This window comes from Macrobrachium rosenbergii, chromosome 5, assembly GCF_040412425.1.
Source record: "Macrobrachium rosenbergii isolate ZJJX-2024 chromosome 5, ASM4041242v1, whole genome shotgun sequence".
NCBI classification, from domain to species: domain Eukaryota; kingdom Metazoa; phylum Arthropoda; class Malacostraca; order Decapoda; family Palaemonidae; genus Macrobrachium; species Macrobrachium rosenbergii.
Genome location: NC_089745.1, coordinates 46061494 through 46086493, shown reverse-complemented (window position 1 = coordinate 46086493; position 25000 = coordinate 46061494). Strand labels below are relative to the sequence as shown.

Here is a 25000-nt window from a genome sequence, read left to right as displayed (position 1 = left end):
TACTTATTCCTGCTGTTTCTAAACAGACGTGAATACTTATTTCTGTTCCAAAACAGACGTGAATACTTATTTCTGTTGTTTCTAAACAGACGTGAATACTTATTTCTGTTTCAAAACAGACGTGAATACTTATTTCTGTTGTTTTTAAACAGCAGTGAATACTTATTTGGGTTTCAAAACACATGAATACTTATTTCTGCTGTTTCTAAACGGCAGTGAATACTTATTTCTGTTTCTAAACACACACAGATACTTATTTCTGTTATTTCTAAACGGCAGTGAATACTTATTTCTGTTTCAAAACACCCATAAATACTTATTTCTGTTATTTCTAAACGGCAGTGAATACTTACTGCTGCTTCAAAAAAGACGTGAATACTTATTTCTGTTGCTCTAAACAATCATGAATACTTATTCAGTTGTTTCCAAACAGACGGGAATACTTATTCCAGATGTTCCTAAACAAGTGAATACTCACGTCTGTTTCTAAACACCTCTGAATACTCAAGATACTCGTCGTTTGTTTCTAAACAGACGGAAATACTTATTTCTGTAGTTTTCGACAGACATGAATACTCGGGTCTGATGTTTCTAAACAAGAGAATAGCCAAGTCTGTTGTTTCTAAACTGTCACGAATGCTTAAGTCTGTTGTCTCTTAACAGACGTGACGCTTAGATCTTTTATTTCTCAGTAGATTTGAATACTCAAGTCTGTTTTTTCTAAACAGATGTGAACGGTCAACCTTGTGCTGAAGTCTTATGTTTCTAAAAAGCAGCGAATTCTTATTTGTATCTAAGCACATGAGAATACATATTTCTGTTGCTTCTAAACAGGCATGAATACTCAAGTATTCTGTTTCTAAACAGGCTTGAATTCACACTTGTCTGTTGTTCCTGAATAGAAACAAATACAGAAGTCGGTTGTGTCCAAGCAAGTGAATACTAAGGACCATTTCTATACAACCCTGAATTCTCACGTCTTTTGCTTTGAAAGAGATACAAATGCCCAAGTCTATTGTTTCTAAACAGCAGCGAATACTCTGGTCAGTTGTTTCTAAACAGGGGTGAATACTCCAGTCTTTTGTTTTTAAACAGACCAGCATACTCAAGTGTGTATCTAATTAGAGGTGAATATTTATTTTTGTTGTTTCTAACAAACGTAACCACTCAGGTCTTTTTCTATACAGCCCTGAATACTCAGGTCATTTGTTTATAAACAGCCTTGAATGTTCAGAACATGAATTCTCAAGTATGTTGCTTCTAAATAAAACTCAAATCAGCTGTATTTTAAACAGCTGTGAAAATCAAGTCTGTTGTATTTAAACAGCTATGAAAACTCATGTTTTGTCTTTAAACAGCCATGGATTTTCAAGTCAGTATTTTATAAGCACCCATGAATACCCAAGCCTGTTGTTTTTAAACATTCATGAGTACTCAGGTCTGTTTTAAGAAAACAGCCATGAATATTCCTGTGTTTTTTTTTATCAACCTTCAATTTTCAAGTCAGTTGTTTTTAAACGGGTGTAATACTCAACTAAGCTCTTTTGAAACACTCGCAAGTACTGAAGTTTTTTCTATTGCTTCTAAACAGACATGCAAATTTAATTCTTCCATCACCAGAACAACAAAGTTTTGATTGGTCCAGCCAATATAAAACGCTGTTAACTTGACCGCTGATTCAGCCAAGTGATCCTGCTCTGCAGTATAATGCTGTCGTGGTTCGATCCCCTTATATAAAATATGTATTTCTTTCTTATGAATTCAATTCACCTTCAGATTGAATATTCCAGTTTTTTATTGTTGGTAGGTACAAGTATTGTTGTGTTGAATAGATAACTGAAGGCTACCTAGCCAAGAACCAATAGTGTCTGGCCGGGTGTTGATAATTCATAACTGATATGAGATGTACGACATTAACCTTTAAACTTTTCTAGGGTTGTATTGCTGATCTGTTTAATGCGTTATCATAATAAATGAAACGAATGCTTTTTATTCAGTGATATGACAACACAATTTCAGAGATTAGTTTTATTTTCTTTTTGAAACCTTGCGTATTTCCTCACTTATGTTCACTCGATGGTAGCAGTATCGGTAATTATATCCTGGAGAACTGGCTTAGCCTGTGCATTGCCATCTACATACCTTGTGTTCCAACGTAATAACTCTCGTAATACCCTGGATATTGCCTACTCTTCTGCCAGATCTACAGACCAATTACCTCGGCGTGATAGCTTAAGAACTGCTTGGTGTGCTGGCGGCTCTTCATATTATGTATTTCAACATAAGAACTTGAGAAGGGGCTTACTTTTTGAGTATAGCTTTCTATACCACCAGATCTGCCCACCATTCATTTTAGCGTAGTAGTTTAAGAACTGTTTTTCTTAAAAGCTCAGAGTCTTAATAGTTCTACTCCCGTTGATATTGAAAATAATTCTGTTGTCGCACTCTGAGTCGGAAATTGCACACCTTTCCTCTCCACTCCGCAACTTGACAAGTGAATTGTCCAAGTCATTCAACTCTTGTTGGAAGACACATCACCCACAGGGTTGTATCATGTTCCTGGCCATCAGAAGAACGCAGAATATCTATAAACCATTTTTATAGATTCTGCGAAAACCGTTTGTGCGTTGTCAACTTCTTTGTTTTAGGTCCGATGTTCAGCCTCAGTCTGCCTGTGACGCACGCACGCATGAATAATCAGGAGCCTTGGTAAAAGGGATAAGTATAAACTGCTTGTGCAAGTAGTAAATGTACCCTGCAGTAAGGTAAAAGTAACCACTAAAAGCAAGAATTTTACCTAATTGCTTTTCCCCGTCAGAACTAGGCAACAGGGTGGTCGATAACCTCGATCTTCATAACTGGACACATTTCGTAGTTTCGTCGGTATTCCTTTAACAAATCGAAGCAGGCTCCCCTGATTATACTAAGCGTATCTAATGCTGTTGCGAAATACTTTATTGAGCCTCTCATAGTTATGAAATTATAATTCACTGTCGTACCAGCACTACAGAAAGAAAAGGCTTGATCATGTTATCCTTAGAAAATCTGGTTTCAATATTCCCCCACTTAAATAAGCCATTTTTCGTCTCAGATTGATTAAATGTCGAACACAAAACAATACGAGACCCTTATCGTGGAAGGCAATCCAAGATTGTGCTCATTAATATTCTCTTTTATGATGAAGTTATTGATACCCACGGCAAAGGCGTGGCTCTCTGTGTCTAGGTACTAAGGCAGTGGAAATCTGCCCACGTATTACGGGGACCAATAGGTGAGGGCGAATGAGGGTGAGTCGCAACAAAGCCCTGCCAACTCACAGTGCCAAGTAGTGTTGGATCCGCTGCCGGCCAAGCAGGTCGATTTCAGGACGCGCTCTGACAGTTCTGTACTCGGAGGGCACGTCGTCTGGGCGGGCGTTTACGCGACTTCAGATTTTTCTCCCTTCGCAATTTTCCTTCGTGTACTGAATGTCGACATGTAGGTACTTATAACCATTCCGGGACGATTTCCACGCGACATCACAGACCATTTACTACTTCTGTGCAACAAGAAGACTTTGTAAACGGCGTCCTGCTGTGATGAGCGACTGGGGAAACCCCCTGCAACATGGATGGTAGTCAAGAATATATCGACAGGATTCGTCGGCGACGGCGGGTCAGATTCCACGACATCGTTGCCGAAATCATGGAGGTCACCAAGAGGAGAATTAGGAGGCCGAGTTTCATCACCGAGAGAAGCCTGATGAACTTTGCCCGAATCGCACCGCTGTCGTCTTTTCGGAGTCTCTTCGCCCCGGGAACCACCACTGCCCACAAGATCACTTACGTCAACGAAGGGTACTGTATACTATTCCTGTCATTGAAAGCTTTAGTTGTGCTCAGAACAAGTCGTGTGCTAGTGCCTAGGCATCTTAATATATATATATATATATATATATATATATATATATATATATATATATATATATATATATATATATATACACACAATATATAAATAGAGGGAATTATATACAATAAATTTATTTACCCTGTCCATGATTCGAACCTATGCCATGTGGTGATGATACAGTTTGACAGCTAATATTTTCACTATATATATATATATATATATATATATATATATATATATATATATATATATATATAAAATGTATGTGTATATATATATATTTATAATATATAAATCCATGCACACACAAACACACACATATATACATATGTGTGGGTGTGTGTATATAGCGGAAATATCAACTGTCAAGCTCTGTATCATCACCAAAAGGCATAGGTTCGAATCATGGACAGGGCAAATACATTAATCATTTTTAAATCCCTTTGGGTGTATGGTATTTCCAAAGTGAAGAATTTAATATCAAGGGCTATTTGCGGCTCATTATAAGAGAGTATAGAAAGTCATTTGTGGATTACTGACAAAATTATATATATATATATATATATATATATATATATATATATATATATATATATATATATATGTATATATATATATATATTGTGTATTTTCATCTAATCGGTTTTTCCCCTTTGGGTGTGTGGTCCCAGAATTTGCTACCTTTCCAGTTTCATCATTGCAAGTATTTTCTGGGATGAGGTTGCTGGCCGCAAACCCTATCCCACGGATGTTGAAGGGGCGTATGTATCGATGGCATCTGGCTTTCATGGGTGGTCTTTTTCAGGGTAATGGTCAGGCTCACCGGTTCTTAACTTGGCTGATCAAACGACTATCGATATACATACATACATACACACATATGTATATATGTATTTTATATATATCTACATATATATACATATATATATATATATATATATATATATATATATATATATATATATATATATTATATATATATATATATATATATATATATATATATATATATATATATATATATATATATATATATATATATATATATATGCATGCATGTTTATGGTTTACCTTGTAAATATTAGTGTTGATAATCAGCACTGTCTTGCATCATCAAAATTTCATTCCTTTCCATCATTTTCCATCTTTGTTAAATCTTTGCTCATTAGTTACTGCGGGTGACAGGACCTTCAATTTGGGTACTTCCACAGAAACAGCCAACTATGGCTGTTTCTGTTGGCACACAACGAAGGTTCCACCTTCCGTCTTCAGCATCGTTTACAGAAGCAGTGGGCATACTGAATAAAATTGTCAAAAGGGCAGTTTTATTCATGTTTGTCAGATAATTGAATAAACGGCGTGGGGATTTTTACCATTTTTTAGTGACCGAAGATGACATCGTCGTTCTTTAGATTTAAGCCGTACATAGGTTTACAGTTGGCTTGCAGTTGGAATAATTGGATTTCAGCTTCGATATGCTTGAAATTCCTAAGTAAAGAATTTGTACCTGAGAAAAATCTCTTGAAATTATTACTGCATTTTTCTTCATCCCTAACCCTGTTGGATTCCAATGAGGATTCCCATGGCTTCAAGAAGAGCTCCGGAAGAGCCCAACCTTGGGCCTAGGTAAATCCACTGTTTTCTAGAATTCGAGTTTTCCTAGGCTTATCTGACGAATCCAGTGGCCCAGGTATGACATAAGGGCCCTCCCGGAGTTTCCCGAAGTCAGGGGAATCTTAATGTTTGTTCTTCGTAATCCGAAAGGGTTAAGATGACAAAACTTAAGTATATACATGTATATATAATTATATATATATATATATATATATATAATACATACATACATACATACATACATACATACATACATACATACATACATACATACATACATACATACGTATAATCAAGGGAGTAAATATGAATGTGCAAATGACAAGAAGGATGTGCAATCATACTTATCATATTTTTCCCTCTCGTTAAGTAAACCTGACTTGAAAGATATAACGCTTTTGAGGTAAAGAATAATTAACTGGTAAATGCCATGCATAATTTATTAGGGTAAGAGCCAATTTGCAAATTGCTGCAGCGATAAAACAAGTCGCGACTGAACTTCCTTTGTCAGCAAGCAGTGACTCTCAAGGGCTTTTTCTTGATGTCGTGTCGTCACGGTAAATTGAAGAGGGCCATTGAATTTTTGCTGTCCTTTAGTAAGTAGACACTTTCTTTCCTGTAGTTCAAGTATTGATGTAAACTTCTGCAAGTGAATGTTTACATTGCCTAAAGCACTAATGTTGCATTTTCAGTATAAACTGTGATGAGATGCCCAATGATTTCAACAGATACTGACTTGGAACAATTTATATGCAGCGAACTTAATGATGCTTGATTCTTCCCTCGTAAGTTTTGAGAAAGAGATCGTTTAAATTATGAACGTCATAAAAATAACGAAGTTAACCGATATTAAAATTTAAAACCCACGAAAAACAAAGCTCAAGTTTATATTCTGTAATAACAACCAGCGACAAAGGGTTAGCAATGATCTATGAGGCTAAATGTTGATTATACACAGAAAATTACTATGGAAAATAAAAAGGGAAACGCTGTGAGTATTAGTAATCGGAATATTTACTGAAGATGCATGAAGACAATCTCAGTATATTTTTGTGATATAGATCAAAATATTTATAAAAATATTTCCGAGGCTTCCCAACATGTTCGAGAGTATGTTACAAACATTCCTGTGCGTTTTCTCGTTGGTAATTAGCCGAGTGATTAGGTGGGAGATCCGTATATTTTTCGCCTATTGATAGACTCAGCATGAATATCAGCGATGTCAAGATCTAATTGCAGAAGGAAATCAAGAATTATATTTTCTTAATAGGTCTTAACGAACAGAAATTAAAAATATAATTTTTTATTATGTAAATCACTGTGAGCTGATAAGAAACAAAACTGAATTGGTGCCAGCACTTTCTTCAGTAACTCAGATATTTACGAGTTGTTTTGCAACGCCAGTGTGTATAAACGAATCGGTCAGATTTACAAGGTCCGCCGTATGGAATGCGTGGCTGGAGGTTTTGCCTTCAAACTGCGATAAATCTTCATCTGGTATTGACGTAACGCGCCGTATCTACTTATTTTGGATAACCACGAAAGCTACTTGCGCTCATATTCAGGGCTAAAGTGAGGCATACTTTTCGTGGTTTAAGACCAGACTCCTTCCAGTGTTTTACTTTGTCTTTCTCTTTTTCGACCTGGGTTAGAAAACGGCATTTTGCGTTGTCAGTCCTTTTCGCCCTTGCTCTTAGAAAAAAAAGTTAAGCGACGTCAAAGAAACATGCTTCAGTTTTGTAGAATCGATATAAATTAGCGATATTGTTGGTAAAAGATGAATGAGAATGGTAATAATACTATAGAGGCAATTTACTCTTACGGATAACATGTACAGTAGTAATAATAATGATCCGTATTACCATTATTATTTGTTTTTGTCGCACCTGTTGGTGCTGTTGTGTGAAAAATGAGACGATACTAGTGAACTCACCTATAAAGTGTAACATTTTTGTATATATATATATATATATATATATATATATATATATATATATATATATATATATATATATATATATATATATATATATATATATATATATATATATATATATATATATATATATATATATATATTTACGCATTTATATATTATATATATAAATATATATATACATATATATATATATATATATATATATATATATATATATATATATATATATATATATATATATATATATATATATATATATATATATATATATATATATATATATATATATATGAGAGAGAGAGAGAGAGAGAGAGAGAGAGAGAAAGAGAAGAGGTTCGAAGGACAAATATAATCAAAACATCCCATCAGTTTCATTAGTAGAATTTAATTTGTTTATGTGATTCAAAACATCATTTTCACATTGGAATTTGTTTATGGTTTCTGGCGTTGCAACGATTATGGTCGACGACTTTGGAGTAGGAGAGCTATAATCTTGGAGGACGTCCTTATTTCTATAAGTATAATTCTGGGATCTCGTAGTCTAGTGGTTAGGGTTCTTCTCTCACTAGCGAGAGGGTCATAGTTCTGTTTTTTAGGTCCATTCTGTTCCTCTATATACCCGACCAGAGCATGTGACCTGGTAGTTAGCTGGCTGTAACAGGATCTCAGCCAGGGTGGCGAAGGGCATGATGCTAGTATCTCTCTGTAGCTTCTTAGTTCAATAGGTATCGTCGGCTCATAACCGAGTAGACTCGTGTTCAGTCCCAGGACGAGGAAGCAACGATATTGGCGCATTTACTGATAAACCCTGTGTACCTCGTTGACCTTAGCAGTGAATTTTGTACTTGGTTATGAGTCGACTGGTATGAGTTGCATCTGCGATGGGGGCAGAGAGAGAGAGAGAGAGAGAGAGAGAGAGAGAGAGAGAGAGAAATACATAACACATGAGAGTGAACAGTGTTTCATAGAATGTATACCAACATATAACAAGGCCAGGTGGGCATCGACGGGGTAACTCCCACCCCATCGGGATTCCATAGGGGTTAGTGTCGTCAGTGTAGCGCACGTAGCGCACTGTATGCGGCAATAAAGGGTGGTCACAGCCTCTGAAGGGCCTCTACCTGCATCCAATTTTAAGCATTTGATTGGCCTCCGTTTCTGATCTCTTTCACCTTGATGTCCAGCCTCTCTAACTATTACTTCTTAGTGCATCTGTGGAGTTTTCTCCCAGTTCCACATTTAGATCCTTGTACTTCGTCTCACTTATTTTACGGCTCTCTTTATCTGGCTGTCCAACCGCTCTAATTTTCCTTTCCACTGTCTTAGGCGCTGAATGGCTGAAAGTGCCCCTTCAGTGCTAGGCGTAATTGCTTCAACTTCATAATTCATTCATCCATGGCCACCACCGGTAAAACCGGTCATAAGGCTCTCTCTCTCTCTCTCTCTCTCTCTCTCTCTCTCTCTCTCTCTCTCTCTCTCTGTAATCAGTTGTATTGGCTTAGCCAATTCATAACTCAGAATTTGCCATCATTATCTTCACCTCTAATTACAACGTATCATCCCGTTAGGGTATGGCGATTTATAACATAACAGCGCGGAATTGTTTGTTTAATAGGTTCCACGTGAAAATAAGTCTTGTGCAATTGCCTCCTGAATACGAAATTAACAAATTCGAGTGGAGAGAGAGAGAGAGAGAGAGAGAGAGAGAGAGAGAGAGAGAGAGAAAGAGTCTATTTATTTTTGCCCGATTTCTTCCCTAATCTTAATGGACGTAAAGCTCCTTTGCTCTGAAAAGTTTCTGACGTTTAAGGAAAACATGTTTTGCAAAATATTTTATTTTCCAGAGGCAGAATAAAACATATTTTTTTAGATTACTTCAACGGGAAGTTGAAAATGATCAAGTATGAGACGTAGATCATTTGGGTGTCTCAAAGTTTTCGGTCATTTTTATCATTCCCTTACTGGTTATTTGGAAAGGTCATAGATTATAGTAATTATATATATATATATATATATATATATATATATATATATATATATATATATATATATATGTGTGTGTGTGTGTGTGTGTGTGTGTACATCGAATAATACATCGAATAATTAAACATAATCTTCAGAAACCAAAATAAAACTAGGCGATAAAGACAGGAGAAAACTAAGCATAGGAAAAGAGTATAGCGATAAAGTATATTTACAACTGATAAATTTTACACCAGAACAAAGTAGTGACTGTCAGCAAAGGTTTAAGTCAACAAAAATGTTCAGAAGGTGTGAGGACCTGGACTTAGGACAAGGTAGGGGTTGGAAACCTCTGGAGTCCTTTCTTAAACTTCCCTTCGCCACCCCATACTTTCACATCACGTCTTACTCTTACAATAATTATCATCAGGGTTAAAGTTAAAATAAAGAGTAAAAACAGGGACACTAATAGTTAAGAATTCATTAAAGTCAAAAGGTATTTTCATTCTCCCCTCCATCTTAGTGCCATTTTTTCATATGATTACGGTACAAAATACATTATGTAGTGATTGCAGATTACAAACCCTTCAAGTGCACAAATATATATATATATATATATATATATATATATATATATATATATATATATATATATATATAAATGGATTTATGTATGTATGTATGTGTTTATGTTCTAGCATAACTCTGAAATGCATTGAGCAATTTCAACCAGACTTGGTATACATATGACTTACTATCTGGAAAAGAATACTGTTGGGGTAGAGCATCACTGGCACTAAAGGGGGTGGGGATGGGAAGGGGTCACATGTAAAAATAACTGAAAATGACAGATATTAGTGTCTAATCCATAGTTTTCGAGGTCATTGAGATGAATAGTGACACACTCAATGCCCAAATAAAATGTCAAAAATGACAGATATTAGTGTCTAATCCATAGTTTTTGAGGTCGTTGAGATGAATAGTGACACTCTTGCTGCCCAAATAAAATTTCAAAAATGACAGATATTAGTGTCTAATCCATAGTTTTCGAGGTCGCTGAGATGAATAGTGACACTCCCGATGCCCTTTAAGTCCAAGTTCAGCCCCGATAGGAATGGGGGGTGAGAAGGGGTGAAATATAAAATGTCAAAAATATTGGGTAATTAATTGAAGCAACCATTTTAACAGGAAAGGGAGAGAGAGAGAGAGTTTATCGGTTGTCATTCTGAGTTTTCCTGGGCAGCACCGGGTTAGTCAGCTAGTAAATAAATAAGTACAAAATATACAAATGCAAAACACACTTTGTAAGTTGGAGGAGAAATCTTAATTCCTTATCAGAACCACATATATCAATATGAAGATCTGTTCCAAAGCTGGATGTATTAATGAATTTCCGTGTAGCACTGAGGGGACCCCATCTAGGAGTAGGATATTCACTAAAAAATATTGATTATTAATAATAATATGAATGATTATTATTATTATTATTGTTATTATTATTATTATTATTATTATTATTATTATTAGCAGTGAAATCAAATGTTATTAACAAAATTACCGAGATATTTATTTCATTACCTTTTAAGACGGTTTGTAGACTTTTTTCATTTCTAATGAGTTAAGGAGTATCACATTTATTCCCTATTTTTCATATAGTTCAAGCTTGCCATTAATATCTTCGTTAATGTAGTTAAAAAAATTAGTAATGAGTTATAATCCAGTTAAATGTGTGTGAAATTGATGGAAGTCGTATAGAAAAAAGTATATTTTATTTCAAAGGCACGACCTTCATACATTGTACTTAGTAGGCCTGAACTTTAAGCACGGTTTACACGCTACGATAAATTGTAGCGATTTATTGTAATGAAAAGGTTGTTACAATTTGTCGTTACGTGTAAACAGGAGATCGTAGCGATTTATTGTAGCGATCTCCTGTTTTACACGTAACGACAAATTGTAACAACCTTTTCATTACAATAAATCGCTACAATTTATCGTAGCATGTAAACCGTGCTTTACACAAGTGGCGTTCATTAACGAATTGTATGCAGATAAGAACAGCTTACGAATTTTGGCTTGGTGCTATTTAAAATATACTAACTTTATCTCAACCAGTATTTACTTACTTCCCTTTGCGAGGGTAAAATGAGTTGAGTCCACGATATAAGTATGTCATCATGTTAAATAATAATAATAATAATAATAATAATAATAATAATAATAATAATAATAATAATAATAATAATAATAATAATAATAATTAGAAATTACTGTTGTTTAGTCTGTCCTCAGTGCTTAGTCGAAATTTAGGTTCGAAGGGCTGATTTGCAATCTGAGCAGACGATATTTTCATTCCTATGAACGTGACGACAGCCTTTTTCTAATTAAGTCTTAAGGATAGTCTCGCTCTGTGGGTCTTGTTCCTAATTTAACGCTCCCTAGCCGTTCGAAGGTACTGGTTGTAGTAATAGCCCACTCCTAATATAATGCTGCATAGCTGGTCGAATTTGTTAATTGCGATGTAGTGTTCCATTATAGAACACTCCTTAGGTATACGATGGTATTAATAAAGTGGTTTGATAATGATGATTTTGAATCGTTAGTTCTCTCTCTCTCTCTCTAAAAAATGTAGAAGTGAAAAAAAAAAGTATACCTTAGCGTAGAAGTGAAAATAGATCTACAAGCAGAATATAAATTAGAAAGGTCGCATGTTTGTATTATTCAGCTCAGTGCATTACCCAGAAAATTATGCTAACAGCATATATCACCTCAAACTTCATCATTATAGCGTTAGTGTAACGTATATCACTTCATGAATAAATAACCGAGTTTGTTAACGTCCACCTCTGGGTGTTCATTAGGCAACTGGGTCACCTACCCCCTCCCTTGTTACTCTGCTTCCATGCCATTTTCTGTCAATATTATTTTAAAAAAGAAAATGGACTCTTGCCCATAGGCTTATATTCGGTTTTCATTCATTTGTATTATGATCAATCCCACGGAGAAAAGGGAAGGATGTCTTTAGGTCTTTTATCTGAAAAATAAATTGAGTTAGTACCGGGTGGTTAGACAACTGTAGGAAGTCTCAGACTGGATTCGGAAAGGCGTGGTACTAACAGCCTTTCTCCAAAGATTACTGAGAATCCGAGGGTATGCTCCCTCTGGAACCAACTTCTCCACGGAGATTTAAATGGCTCTTGGGAGAAAACGGCTTAAGTATAGTATACTATATATATACTGTATACACACACACACACACACACACACACACATATATATATATATATATATATATATATATATATATAATGTTTGTGTGTTTTATATAATGTTATAGTAAAAGAAATAAAACTTATGTACGAATACTGTACGTTACACTATCCATTCTCAGCTGAAGAAAGCCATTGCGTCAGCCGGCGTTTCTCCGACGTCGCCTTAACAAATGACGAATCAATACATCCGTTAGACCATATACCTGTATTGGAAGGCTTGTGACAAATTATTATTTTCCCCTGACACTGTGTTTGAATATTCCTAATACGATCGATAGGCGCCTTATTCTAGGAGCGTGTTTTACGCAACTCGTCATTTGCCCACATGATGAATTTATTATGGGAAAGGGCGCTTACATGGCAAATAGTAGACTAATTAATGACACGCCACTCTTCTTGGTAGTGGTTGGACACCAAGTTTTTGTTACTAGGAAGGATTTGAGTGGTATCCATTTTTAACTTCCTTCATCAAACGGGTGCTTCGGAATTTTACAAGTAAGTTGTCACAAATATATCTTTGCATTTGTTTTACACTGGGATTCTGTTAACATTTGCTTGTGATTGTTTGTGCACGGAAATATCATTGATCACGTGTCCGCAATTCAAATTTACTTGTGTTAAGGAAACGTCCTTAAATTTACCTACACTAAGGAAACGTCCGTATGACAGTCAACTGCAATCCTAATCCTGAGCCGAAGGAATTCTCGTCGCATCTTTAAAGCTTCCTCTGAAAAGTTCTTTCTGGATATCAGAAAGCCTAAAGTGTCTTTCCCAATACTTCTTGTCCTTGTCCTGACGTTAATATTTCAAAATCTTCCCGGGTAATCTAACGTGATTTGGGATAGAAGACTAAATGCTCGTCAGATGGATGGATGTGGTGAAGAGGGATATGGCTGAGGTGGGACTGGGGGAAGAAGATGCAAGGAGTAGAAATAGATGGAGAAAGTTGACTCGAGCGGCCGACCCTGCTATACAGTGGGACTAATAAGGTCGAAAGAAGAAGAAGACTAAGTGCTCGTCATTACTACAGTTACGGGCGTCTTTTTTGACGGTCCCACTCCACCGGAGGCGCTCTGCAAGACCCGCAGTTTTATTTGTACTGTACCACAATAGTTCAGGGACATTTTGGTAGCCATGCGTCGTATTCCATACTATAATTGCCAAATCCACATTGTCCTAACACCCAGAAAATAAGTCTCCAGTTTTTTTTTAAACTCTTGATACTCTCAGTGCTCCTGGTATTCTGTGAACATCGTCAGTCTCTCTCTCTCTCTCTCTCTCTCTCTCTCTCTCTCTCTCTCTATATATATATATATATATATATATGTATATGTATGTATATATATTTATATATATACATATATATATGTATATATATATATATATATATATATATATATATATATATATATATATATATATATATATATATATATGGGGTTCTAGAGGTATATGGCTTACAGTGCTTTTGTATTTTGTCAGCATTGTTTATAAGGCGCCGTATTGTGCCTCAAACTCAGTTGCTCAGTAAAACCTAGAGGCCAATCATTAATTTTTGAACGACAAATTTTCAGATTTTTCGTAGATAATTGAACGTTTCGTTCAGTTTGTAATATCCTAAGTCGTCAGATTCCACCAACAAAGAAGAAAAATGTTGTCAATTTTTAGCATTTTACCGACAGAATTTACCACGTAGGCTACCACCCCGTAGGGGGTTAGTGTCGTCAGTGCACCTCATGCGGTGTACTGTAGGCATTACTAAAGGTTTTCTGCAGCATCCCTTCGGCCCCTAGCTGCAACCTCTTTCATTCCTTTTATTGTACCTCCATTCATATCTTTCTCCATCTCGCTATCCACCCTCTCTTAACAAATATTTCATAGTGCAACTGCGAGGTTTTCCTCCTGTTACACCTTTCAGACGTACCTACTCTCAGTTTCCTTTCCAGCTCTGAATGACTCATAGGTCCCAGTGCTTGGCCTTTTGCCTAAACTCTACATTCAGGACTATATTCAGTAGGCTACCTGTCACTTGCCAAGCCCATGATGCGTACATCACCAAGTCTCGATCAAATCAAGGAAAATATTAAATATGTGATATTTAGAACATATTTTAAATAAAAAAAATGTTTACATAGACGTATAAGTATAAGTTCGTGTTAAAGCTTTCGTGAGCTTTGTTCAGTTACTTTCAGCATCAACCTTGTCCATGATGTTGGAGAGAGGTCTCACCTCTTGAAATCAGACTTTCAACAGTACAGAGTCCCATATTTCAGGAAAGAAAGACACATTATAGCTAGAGTTTTGTAATGTTGCCGGTGCTTGATTAGGCAAAACACTTATTATTGTAAATCCCTCCCCCCCCCACCCTTGATAAGAAATACTGCAAAATGGCATTGCTTTGGGAGCTCTCTTTGTAGATACTTCGCTGAAGTGGATGAAAAGAAATAGCTGAAGTCAGTCATCTGCGTTAAGATGTTTGAACGTTGGTAGAAATGATTTATTTATTTTTGTACTTAGAAATATAAATAAGCCGGCCTTGTCTTCATACTTGACCAACAGAAAACTGTAGGTATTAAACCTTAACAAACGTAAGTCTTATGTGAGACTGATCACTTGGTTGATTGTGAGTTATCTTATTTTACAACTACAGTACAGTACTATGGTCACTGGTACCGATCATTTCAGGAGTTCCACAGGGCTCCGTGTTGGGGCCCCTCATTAATTAGCATCATTATTGACCTTGCCAGTGTTGGAAGTTGGAGTCACTAATGTATGATTTGCTTTTGTGACCCGCTAATAATAAACCTGTAGGAACAAAAGGAAACTTTGTGTTGTATGCTCTAAAATTCGTTAGTAAGACTTGAATGAGTAACAGATATCAAGTCTCTAGTAAAGACTGTGGACAACAAACTTAATTTTTCCTCTCAGGCAGATGGTTGAGAGGAATAAAAGGGATTTGTTTGTGCTAAAAAAAAATCTTTTACTACGCTTTCGGTCATGAAGTCATAATTCAGAATGTAAAATTATTTGGTAGGTATCCCTAAGGCCACTAGCGGATCCAGAAAAATTTCATGGGGGCCACTAATTTTCATTGTATATATATATATATATATATATATATATATATATATATATATATATATATATATATATATATATGTGTGTGTGTGTGTGTGTGTGTGTGTGTGTGTGTGTGTGTTTGTGTGTGGTGTGTATATTATTATTAATTTTATATTAGATATTTTATTTTTTATTTTTCTCATTTATGTTATCTAAATCTTCAGTATTATTGTTGTATCATTATTTTTCATGGAGGAGGTGCAACACCCCCCCCCCCCGGGGATCCGCTAGTGCCTGGGGCTACTATGAAGAATATCACAGTTACAATTGATGAAATATTGAGGGTTATACTTAAAGAAAGCTAAGATGAGCAGTAACATGAATGCAATGCCGTCATGCATAACGAATAGACTGTACCTGAGTTTTTGGAGTTTTGAGGACGTTTACAAGATCGCTCAGTTGATTTACGATCTGCCAGTGTTAGAAACGTTTTAGTTCTAAGACCTAAAAAGCCTCTCTTGAATCATGACTACAGCCGTTGGGCATTCTGGAAACATTGACCCTCTAAGTAATGACTAAAGTTTTCCTTCCAATCTGAAAAGCGGTTTTAAGGATTGTGCCATTGTTTTTTTTAATTGCTTTTATAATTCTTGAGCAGTGATATTTCGTATATTTTTTTATTCCTGTTTTTGGTTTTATACGACCTATGTAAATACTTTTTATGTGCAGAAATGTTGTTTATTTACACTATAATAGGCTTAGTCCCTCTCTGTTGGGCATTTTTTTTTTTTTGCATATTTTCGTATACACAAGAATAAAAATACATCTTCGTACGTATCACGGGTGTTATATGTTCTTTTTTTTGTAAGATCTTGTTTCTGTTATGCTGTAGCTTTATATACAGGGGGCTCAGTCCACGATTCATCAGTTGGGGTATACATGTGGCACTGAGTATTTGGTTGTCAAGGGAAAGACTATATATATATATATATATATATATATATATATATATATATATATATATATATATATATATATATATATATATATATATATATAGCATTTAAGCTACAAACGTCCTTTAATATCTAATTCGCTCTACCTTGAAATAATATATTTTCATAAATGTTACCCGAAGGAGAGTTTTTTTAGTTGATAATAGGTGGCTGCGTTGCTTAATGCGCGTCACTGTAGTCCTGAGTGCTTGTCTTCCGTGGTTCGAGCGCACGAGACAACGAACTTATTATCGACTGAAAAATTCCCCTTCGGGTAACATATATGAAAATGTATTATTTTCGAGGTAGAGGGAATTGGAAATTGGAAATTAAAGTTCGTCGTCCCGTGGGCTCGAACCAACGAAGGACAAGAACTCAGGACTACAGTGACGCCTTAACCCACAAGGCCAACAAGTGAGGTATAAGTTGTTACCGACCCTCACCTACAAATCACCGTCGAACTCGGGTATTTGTATTTAGAATCGGTATCAACCCACCTCTGCCATGCTAACCATGTAGTGCGTTTGTCGCACGTAGCCATATTATGAATGAAATTTTATCACATCACCGTGATTCATATACAAGCATTAAGCTACAAACGTCCTTTAATATCCAATTTGCTCTACCTCGGGAATAATATATTTTCATATATGTTACCGAAGGGGAATTTTTTAGTTGATAATAAGTTCGTCGTCCTGTGGGCTCGAACCAACGAAGGACAAAAACTCAGGACTACAGTGATGCCTTAACCCACAACGCCAACAAGTGAGGTATAAGTTGTACCGACCCTCACCTACAAATCACCGTCGAACTCGGGTATTTGTAATTAGAATCGGTATCAACCCACCTCTGCCATGCTAACCATGTAGTGCGTTTGTCGCACGTAGCCATATTATGAATGAAATTTTATCACAACACCGTGATTCATATACAAACCATTAAGCTACAAACGTCCTTTAATATCCAATTTACTCTACCTCGGAAATAATATATTTTCAGATATGTTACCAAAGGGGAATTTTTTAGTTGATAATAAGTTCGTCGTCCCGTGGGCTAGAACCAACGAAGGACAAGTACTCAGGTCTACAGTGACACCTTAACCCACAAGGCCAACAAGTGAGGTATAATTTGTTACCGACCCTCACCTACAAATCACCGTTGAACTCGGGTATTTGTATTTAGAATCAGTATCAACCCACCTCTGCCATGCTAACCATGTAGTGCGTTTGTCGCATGTAGCCATATTATGAATGAAATTTTATCACATCACCGTGATTCATGTACAAGCATTAAGCTACAAACGTCCTTTAATATCCAATTTGCTCTACCTCGGAAATAATATATTTTCATGTTACCGAAGGGGAATTTTTTAGTTGATAATAAGTTCGTCGTCCCGTGGGCTCGAACCAACGAAGGACAAGAACTCAGGACTACAGTGACACCTTAACCCACAAGGCCAACAAGTGAGGTATAAGTTGTTACCAACCCTCACCTACAAGTCACCGTCGAACTCGGGTATTTGTATTTAGAATTGGTATCAACCCACCTCTGCCATGCTAGCCATGTAGTGCGTTTGTCGCACGTAGCCATATTATGAATGAAATTTTATAACATCAACGTGATTCATATACAAGCATTAAGCTACAAACATCCTTTAATATCCAATTCGCTCTACCTCGAAAATAATATATTTTCATATATGTTACCGAAGGGGAATTTTTTAGTTGATAATAAGTTCGTCGTCCTGTGGGCTCGAACCAACAAAGGACAAGAACTCAGGACTACAGTGACGCCTTGACCCACAAGGCCAACAAGTGAGGTATAAGTTGTTACCGACCCTCACCTACAAATCCCCGTCGAACTATGGTAACATATATGAAAAAATATATTATTTCTGAGGTAGAGCGAATTGGATATTAAAGGACGTTTGTAGCTTAATGCTTGTATATGAATCACGGTGATGTGATAAAATTTCATTCATAATATGGCTACGTGCGACAAACGCACTACATGGTTAGCATGGCAGAGGTGGGTTGATACCGATTCTAAATACAAATACCCAAGTTCGACGGTGATTTGTAGGTGAGGGTCGGTAACAACTTATGCCTCACTTGTTGGCCTTGTGGGTTAAGGCGTAGCCACCGAGAATCTCGGTGGCTACGGTTAAGGCGTCACTGTAGTCTTGAGTTCTTGTCCTTCGTTGGTTCAAGCCCACGGGACGACGAACTTATTATCAACTAAAATTCCCTTCGGTAACATATATGAAAATATATTATTTCCGAGTAGAGCGAATTGATATTAAAGGACGTTTGTAGCTTAATGCTTGTATATGAATCACGGTGATGTGATAAAATTTTATTGATATATATATATATATATATATATATATATATATATATATATATATATATATGCAGTCAGATAGGCTAAGGTGTTCCTGTGGAATACAGTTATTCTTGTGACAGCCAGCTGTTGAATTTACCTTTCCTTATATATATATATATATATATATATATATATATATATATATATATATATATATATATATATATATATATATATATGTGTGTGTGTGTGTGTGTGTGTGTGTGTGTGTGTATAAGCAGACAGACAGACGGGCAAAGGTGTTTCTGTGGAAAACAATTATTCTTGTGACAGCCAGCTGTTGGAAATTACTTTCCTGGTACTGCACAGTGGGCTAGGAGGTGGACAAAAACCAAAAAAAAATTATTGTTTAGTTTTATCAAAATTATATGAAAAACGTAAATTTGAATAATTTTTAGAAAAGGAACCGTATATTATATTATATTATTATATATTTAGGGAGTACGGGATTAAATGATGCTATGGTTTTTAGACGTAATCGGCTAAGTAGGCTACATTCTCTCCCAATATGCAGTGATTAGTCAATATCAGATTTGTGTGCATGTAGTATCTGTGATATCATGTCATTATTTCATTAGTTTATAAAAGAGTTTCAAAAAGTGTTGTGTCTGTGACTAAACATTTCAAATACTGTGTATAACATACAATTAATCCATGTTATATTGATATATACAAAAGTACTTCCAATATTTTTGAGTTCACAAAAACAAATAGGCTATGCGGCAATTTTTTCGCTTGTATTTGCTTCATATCTATTATGGGTTTTATTTTACCAGAACTTGTGTAGAAAGTGAAAATACTTGTTTTCTTTGCACCAATTTGCACTTCGAGCTTTTGTGGGCAATAATAACCAAAGCGCTACCTCCCCTATCGTGATGCCATTCAACCAACGATTCTGGGTAACGAACGCCGTAAATTGCCAGCGAGTACCTCATCTTCTTAAGACATGGTGTTTTCAATGGGTCTGGGGCAAATCCCAGCCTAAAAAGTTGGAGGGGGTTGGGTTGCTATGAGTTGCCAATGAGTACTTCATCTTCTTAATACATGGTGTTTTCAATGGGTTTGGGGCTACATTTAAGGCTTTAAAAACAATAGGGTACAGAAATTTAGCTGAACAACTTTCAAATATATCATTGAAAAAACTTTTGGTAACAAAAATGAATACTCTCCCGAAGAAGCACTGGCGCAGGTTGACTGTTCACTAAACAAGAAATGTTACCAACTCGTAAGGTCTGGAGCTACTGAAAGAAATAGCAAACTTTATCCAACCTAAAATTTAATCCGGGAAGCGAAAGAAGCGTGCTTGCCAACACCAGCTTCTGAATGGAGAATTTCAGATTATAATGTAGAAATAGATTTCCAGGCTTTGATTGATCACACAGTTAAAAGAATTATGAAAATCGCCTGTTTTGAAAAGCTCGAAAACTTGGCAGTTGATAAGTTATACCTGGAGTGGAAAGTTAGTTTTGATGGAACGTCGGGACACAGTATTCACAAGCAAAGTCTCTTGGCTAATGTTGAAAGAAATCTTGTGGCAGAAAATAGTCTTTTTATAACAAGCATGGTTCCTCTTGAACTAAATGCAACTTTACTGAATCCTGAAAACAAGGTTGTCACTTGGAAAAACACAAAACCATCATCACTACTCTTCTGTCGACCAATTGGATTCAAGTTTTCGAAAGAAACTAGACAAGAGTTAGTTGATGAAGAACAGTTCATAGAGAATTGTACTTCAAACTTACGACCTACAGAAATATCCGATGAGTTATTAGTTCACCACAGTGTAAGTTTAACCATGATTGATGGAAAAGTGGAACAGCACTTTAACAGTTACAAATTCGATGCAGTGTTGTTCTATATGTGAGTTCCTCGCTGGATGAGCAGGTTCCGTTCTCAGCTACCACTCTGTTGGTTGAGAGTTCGAATCTCCGACCGGCCAGTGAAGAACAAGAGGAATTTGTTTCTGGTGATAGAAATTCATTTCTCGCTATAATGTGGTTCGGATTCCACAGTAAGCTGTAGGTCCCGTTGCTAGGTAACCAATTGGTTCTTAGCCACGTAAAAGTAAATCTAATCCTTCGGGCCAGCCCTAGGAGAGCTGTTAATCAGCTCAGTGGTCTGTTAAACTAAGATATACTTTTTTTGTTCTACATGTGGAGCCTCCTGAAATCCTAAATAACATCAAAGAAGTGAAAACCCGTCTTTTAAGTCAAGAATCATTGAATCATTGTTTGTCTACCCTTCATGCATGGATTGGTTGCATGGAATGCTACCTACATATATCTTACAATATTGATATACTGAAATGGCAAGCACGTACTGTACTTCTGAAGAAAAAGAGTCAGCAAATAAGAGGAAGAAATTGATTCAAAAAAGTTTCGTGATGAAGTAGGTTTAGTAACTGATATGCCAAAACCATCTGGTTTTGGTACATCTAATGATGGAAATATTGCTTGCAAGTTTTTCATAAATGCAGAAATTGCATCCGAAATTACTGGCCTCAATGAGTCCTTTGTTTATAAACTTTATGAGATTTTATCAACATTGTCATCTGGCCTTGATATCGATGCAGATAAATTTGAAAAGTTTTACTTGAACACTGCCAAATTTTATATACAGAAATATAACAGGTACTACACACCCCAAAGCTTGCATCATTATTAATTCATTGTGCTCCAGTGATACGCAACTTCAATTTCCAATTGGCATATTATCTGAGGAGGCACAAGAAGCAGAGAATAAAGAATTCAAGAAGTTTAGGGAATCTTTCACAAGGAAAACATCACGAATAAAGATAAATGAAGATTTAATGAGAAGATTACTTTGTTCATCTGATCCCCTGATAAGTTCCCTAAGAAAAGTAGACAGACCTGCAAAAACTGATCGACCTGAGGAAAGCAAAAATTTAACCGTCCAAAATACTCTTTGATTTGTATCATGTAGTCATAATGCGAGTTAAAGTTCCTTGTTATTTTAGATTTTTGAAAAGAATTAAATGCTTTTATTTCTATTTTCATATTACTACAGTAGAATAGTATAGCCAAAATGTTATTCTTTACGTTCATTAAAATGAATTATATTGTAAAAAGCTTTAAAGATGTAGCATTTGATAGAAATACTCTTATTTAATGGTTATAGCCTACTGTATAGTTCTAACTATATTTGATCTAAAATAGCCTACACAGAAACTGGGTAAACATATCACTCAAATTATTGAATATTCATGTAAATACAGCGTTTACAAACGAAAATGATAGATAATGATTGGATGTGAAAGTAAAAAATAATTTTGTCGAAAAAATTATGTTCTGGCCCACTGTGCACTGGGACCAGAGCTTATAGTACGCTGGGAACCATAACCCTCCTGACATGTTATGCTTTCGCCTTCCTCTTTTCCACCTATCACCGGTTTTCGACCCTCATTTTCTCTGTCTCATAATGATTCCCTATCACCAGGTGAGGAAGACGGTAGAAACTATGTTCTTCCGGGACAATAAGAGGAAAATAGACTTTATATTGGCCTACAAAGAAGAGGACGATCCGGAAAAGGAGGAGAGGAGACGCATATATGAAGAAAACCTCAGAGATGAAGGGCTGGAGCTGGAAATCGAGGACAAATCTGTAAGTAATTGACGATTAATTGTTTAGTATAACTTAAGACTTTAAACTTGACGATATAGTGACTGCAGCTTATTGTTATAGGTAGAAGAAAAAGTAGTTTTCTTGTATATTGTGTGACTATTATGATTGCAAAGTAGGTTGTGCGACTAACCTAGGCCCATACCACCCAACTTGGACTAGGCTATAGGGTATTCATAATTTTTAGAATTTGCTGTGTAGGTAAAATTTTGTTAGCTTCTGTACATATAATTTTCTTGGGAAATACTGTGATAACGTAAATTTCTCGCCGACCTCTCAGCGGATGGAAACCTCTAGTTTATGTTTACCTATTATTTGACAATTATGTGAGTAAACTTACAAGCCGGTGCCTTTGAGCGAGTGGAAAAAAAACGGTGAAGTCCATCAACAGGAATGGTTAAAAGTGCTAAAAACGAAGAAAAGAACGGATGAATATATGGTGTACGTGACACTGACGATAAAAGACAAACGTGAAAAAGTTACTCTGATAATCACAATAAATAATAAGGTCCATGTTTATTACCAGCCCCATCTGAATGAAGGTTAAATCAAACGAGAAAAGTTACATATCTCGGTAAGAGTAAATTTGCAGAAGATTTTGGTATGATTTTCGTATTAAGCTTATTAAGGAGACTTGAGAGCACACCATGAAAACTCAAATGTTGCGTTGTGGTACAGTATTAAAGAAAAGAAAACCTTTAATGACAACACTATTGTGTAACCTAACCTAATTTATGACTCGGGCCCTATGTGGCAGGTGATGCTTTGTTCCTCCTGGACCTCTTTGACCACTGTTTAAAGGTGTGGAAGTGGTATTTGGAGGGTTGCATCATAACCAATCTTCTCAAAAATAACTTAACCTTCCAGTGTTACATATACTTAACATATTTCTTACCATATGGTTTAGTAGTCTATTTGTGTGTGCTTAGTTGGGTTCGTTCCGTGAGAAAGTAATGCCGTCATTTCTCCATGTAGTGCATCTTCGGAAAAATTCTCTTGAATGGAGGCTTAGACAAATCACATGCACAATGTTTTGCCTTTGTAAGAACCTTCACTGATGCTCACAAGGCCATCAAATCACTCGGGGTTTAACAATGCATAACTTTTTACAGATCCGGCTTATTCTGCTTGATATCTGAGCAGCCTTCACTCTGGATCGCTTGTGGAACTGAGTAATATCTGGGAACTTTACCAAATGATTGTGCAAACACCTTTTTCTGGCTTGTGCATTTTTCTTCCTAAGGAGGTTAACAGTGGCTTTGAAAGAGGTCACAGAGAACTTTGCATAATGAGAAAATGTCAAAGTAATAGTAATTTGACCATTGGTGTTATATACTTGTTTGCTGTTGGTGAAAAATTAAATTATAGTGCTGTACAGTATTACCTTTGGGCCTTGCTTATAGTGAATAAGTACTCAACTTTTTGTCAATTTTTTAAAAGTTAATAATGTTTGGTAACTTGAGGTGGAGTTACCAGAACTAGAGTGTTTCTGCCATTGCATCATAGGATATATGGATTCATAAGTATCCTTTGCAGAATCTTGTCATATGTTGTTGAAAAGACACATCATTTTTTGCTGCTAGGGCTTTATTTATTTATTTTACATTTGGGTCTTGCATAAGCATATTTTCAGACACCTATAACAACCATTTGGGGATGTGGTTCCTCTCCTTAGACCATGTATGTCCTGTAGTACCTCCCTTACCCCATTTTGGTGCTTAGGCATCTCTCCTTACCCATTTTGGTAGCTGTGGCACCTCTTCCAACTTTTTGAGTGCAGTGTTAAACTCTCCTTATCCCGTACACTAAGGAATATAACAGTACTCCTTACACAAAGGAATACATTACTCCTACATTAAAAGGCTCCAGGTTCTATACTTTGAAAATTTGTATTTTCTGGTGGTGACTACTCTTCTTGTACAGTGTTTATATTAGAAATTGGTATTTGACTCATTCACATTAGACAGTGGATATTAACTATTGTATTTAGTGTGCTGAATTATTCTATATTATCCATTGAGATATATGCCTAATGGTCTATACCCTGTATGCAGTTATACTGTATTTCTGTAAAATCAAAATTAATACAATATTTTGCAAATTGCTAAGAATTGCCATTTTTCTTTTTTGTCTTTAGCAATCCCAGAATGGTATGACATATTTTGTGAAAATCCATGCTCCTTGGGATTTACTTGTTCGTTATGCTGAAATCATGAAGCTCAAAAAGCCAATTAAGGTAAGCT

At 35.9% G+C, this 25000-nt stretch overlaps 1 protein-coding gene across 6 annotated transcripts in view; it reads left to right on the top strand.

Moving 5' to 3' along the window:
• LOC136838739 (anoctamin-4) overlaps positions 1 to 25000 on the top strand; it is a 228983-nt gene that overhangs the window by 68498 nt on the left and 135485 nt on the right. For 3 of the 6 annotated variants that reach the window (XM_067104191.1, XM_067104189.1, XM_067104187.1), the window contains exons 5-6: positions 22575 to 22739; positions 24895 to 24993. In XM_067104191.1, the coding sequence (XP_066960292.1) occupies positions 22575 to 22739; positions 24895 to 24993 (264 nt within the window). Of the gene's footprint in view, positions 1 to 22477; positions 22740 to 24894; positions 24994 to 25000 lie in introns of those variants that run through there. The other 3 variants (XM_067104188.1, XM_067104186.1, XM_067104185.1) reach the window with 1 other exon arrangement.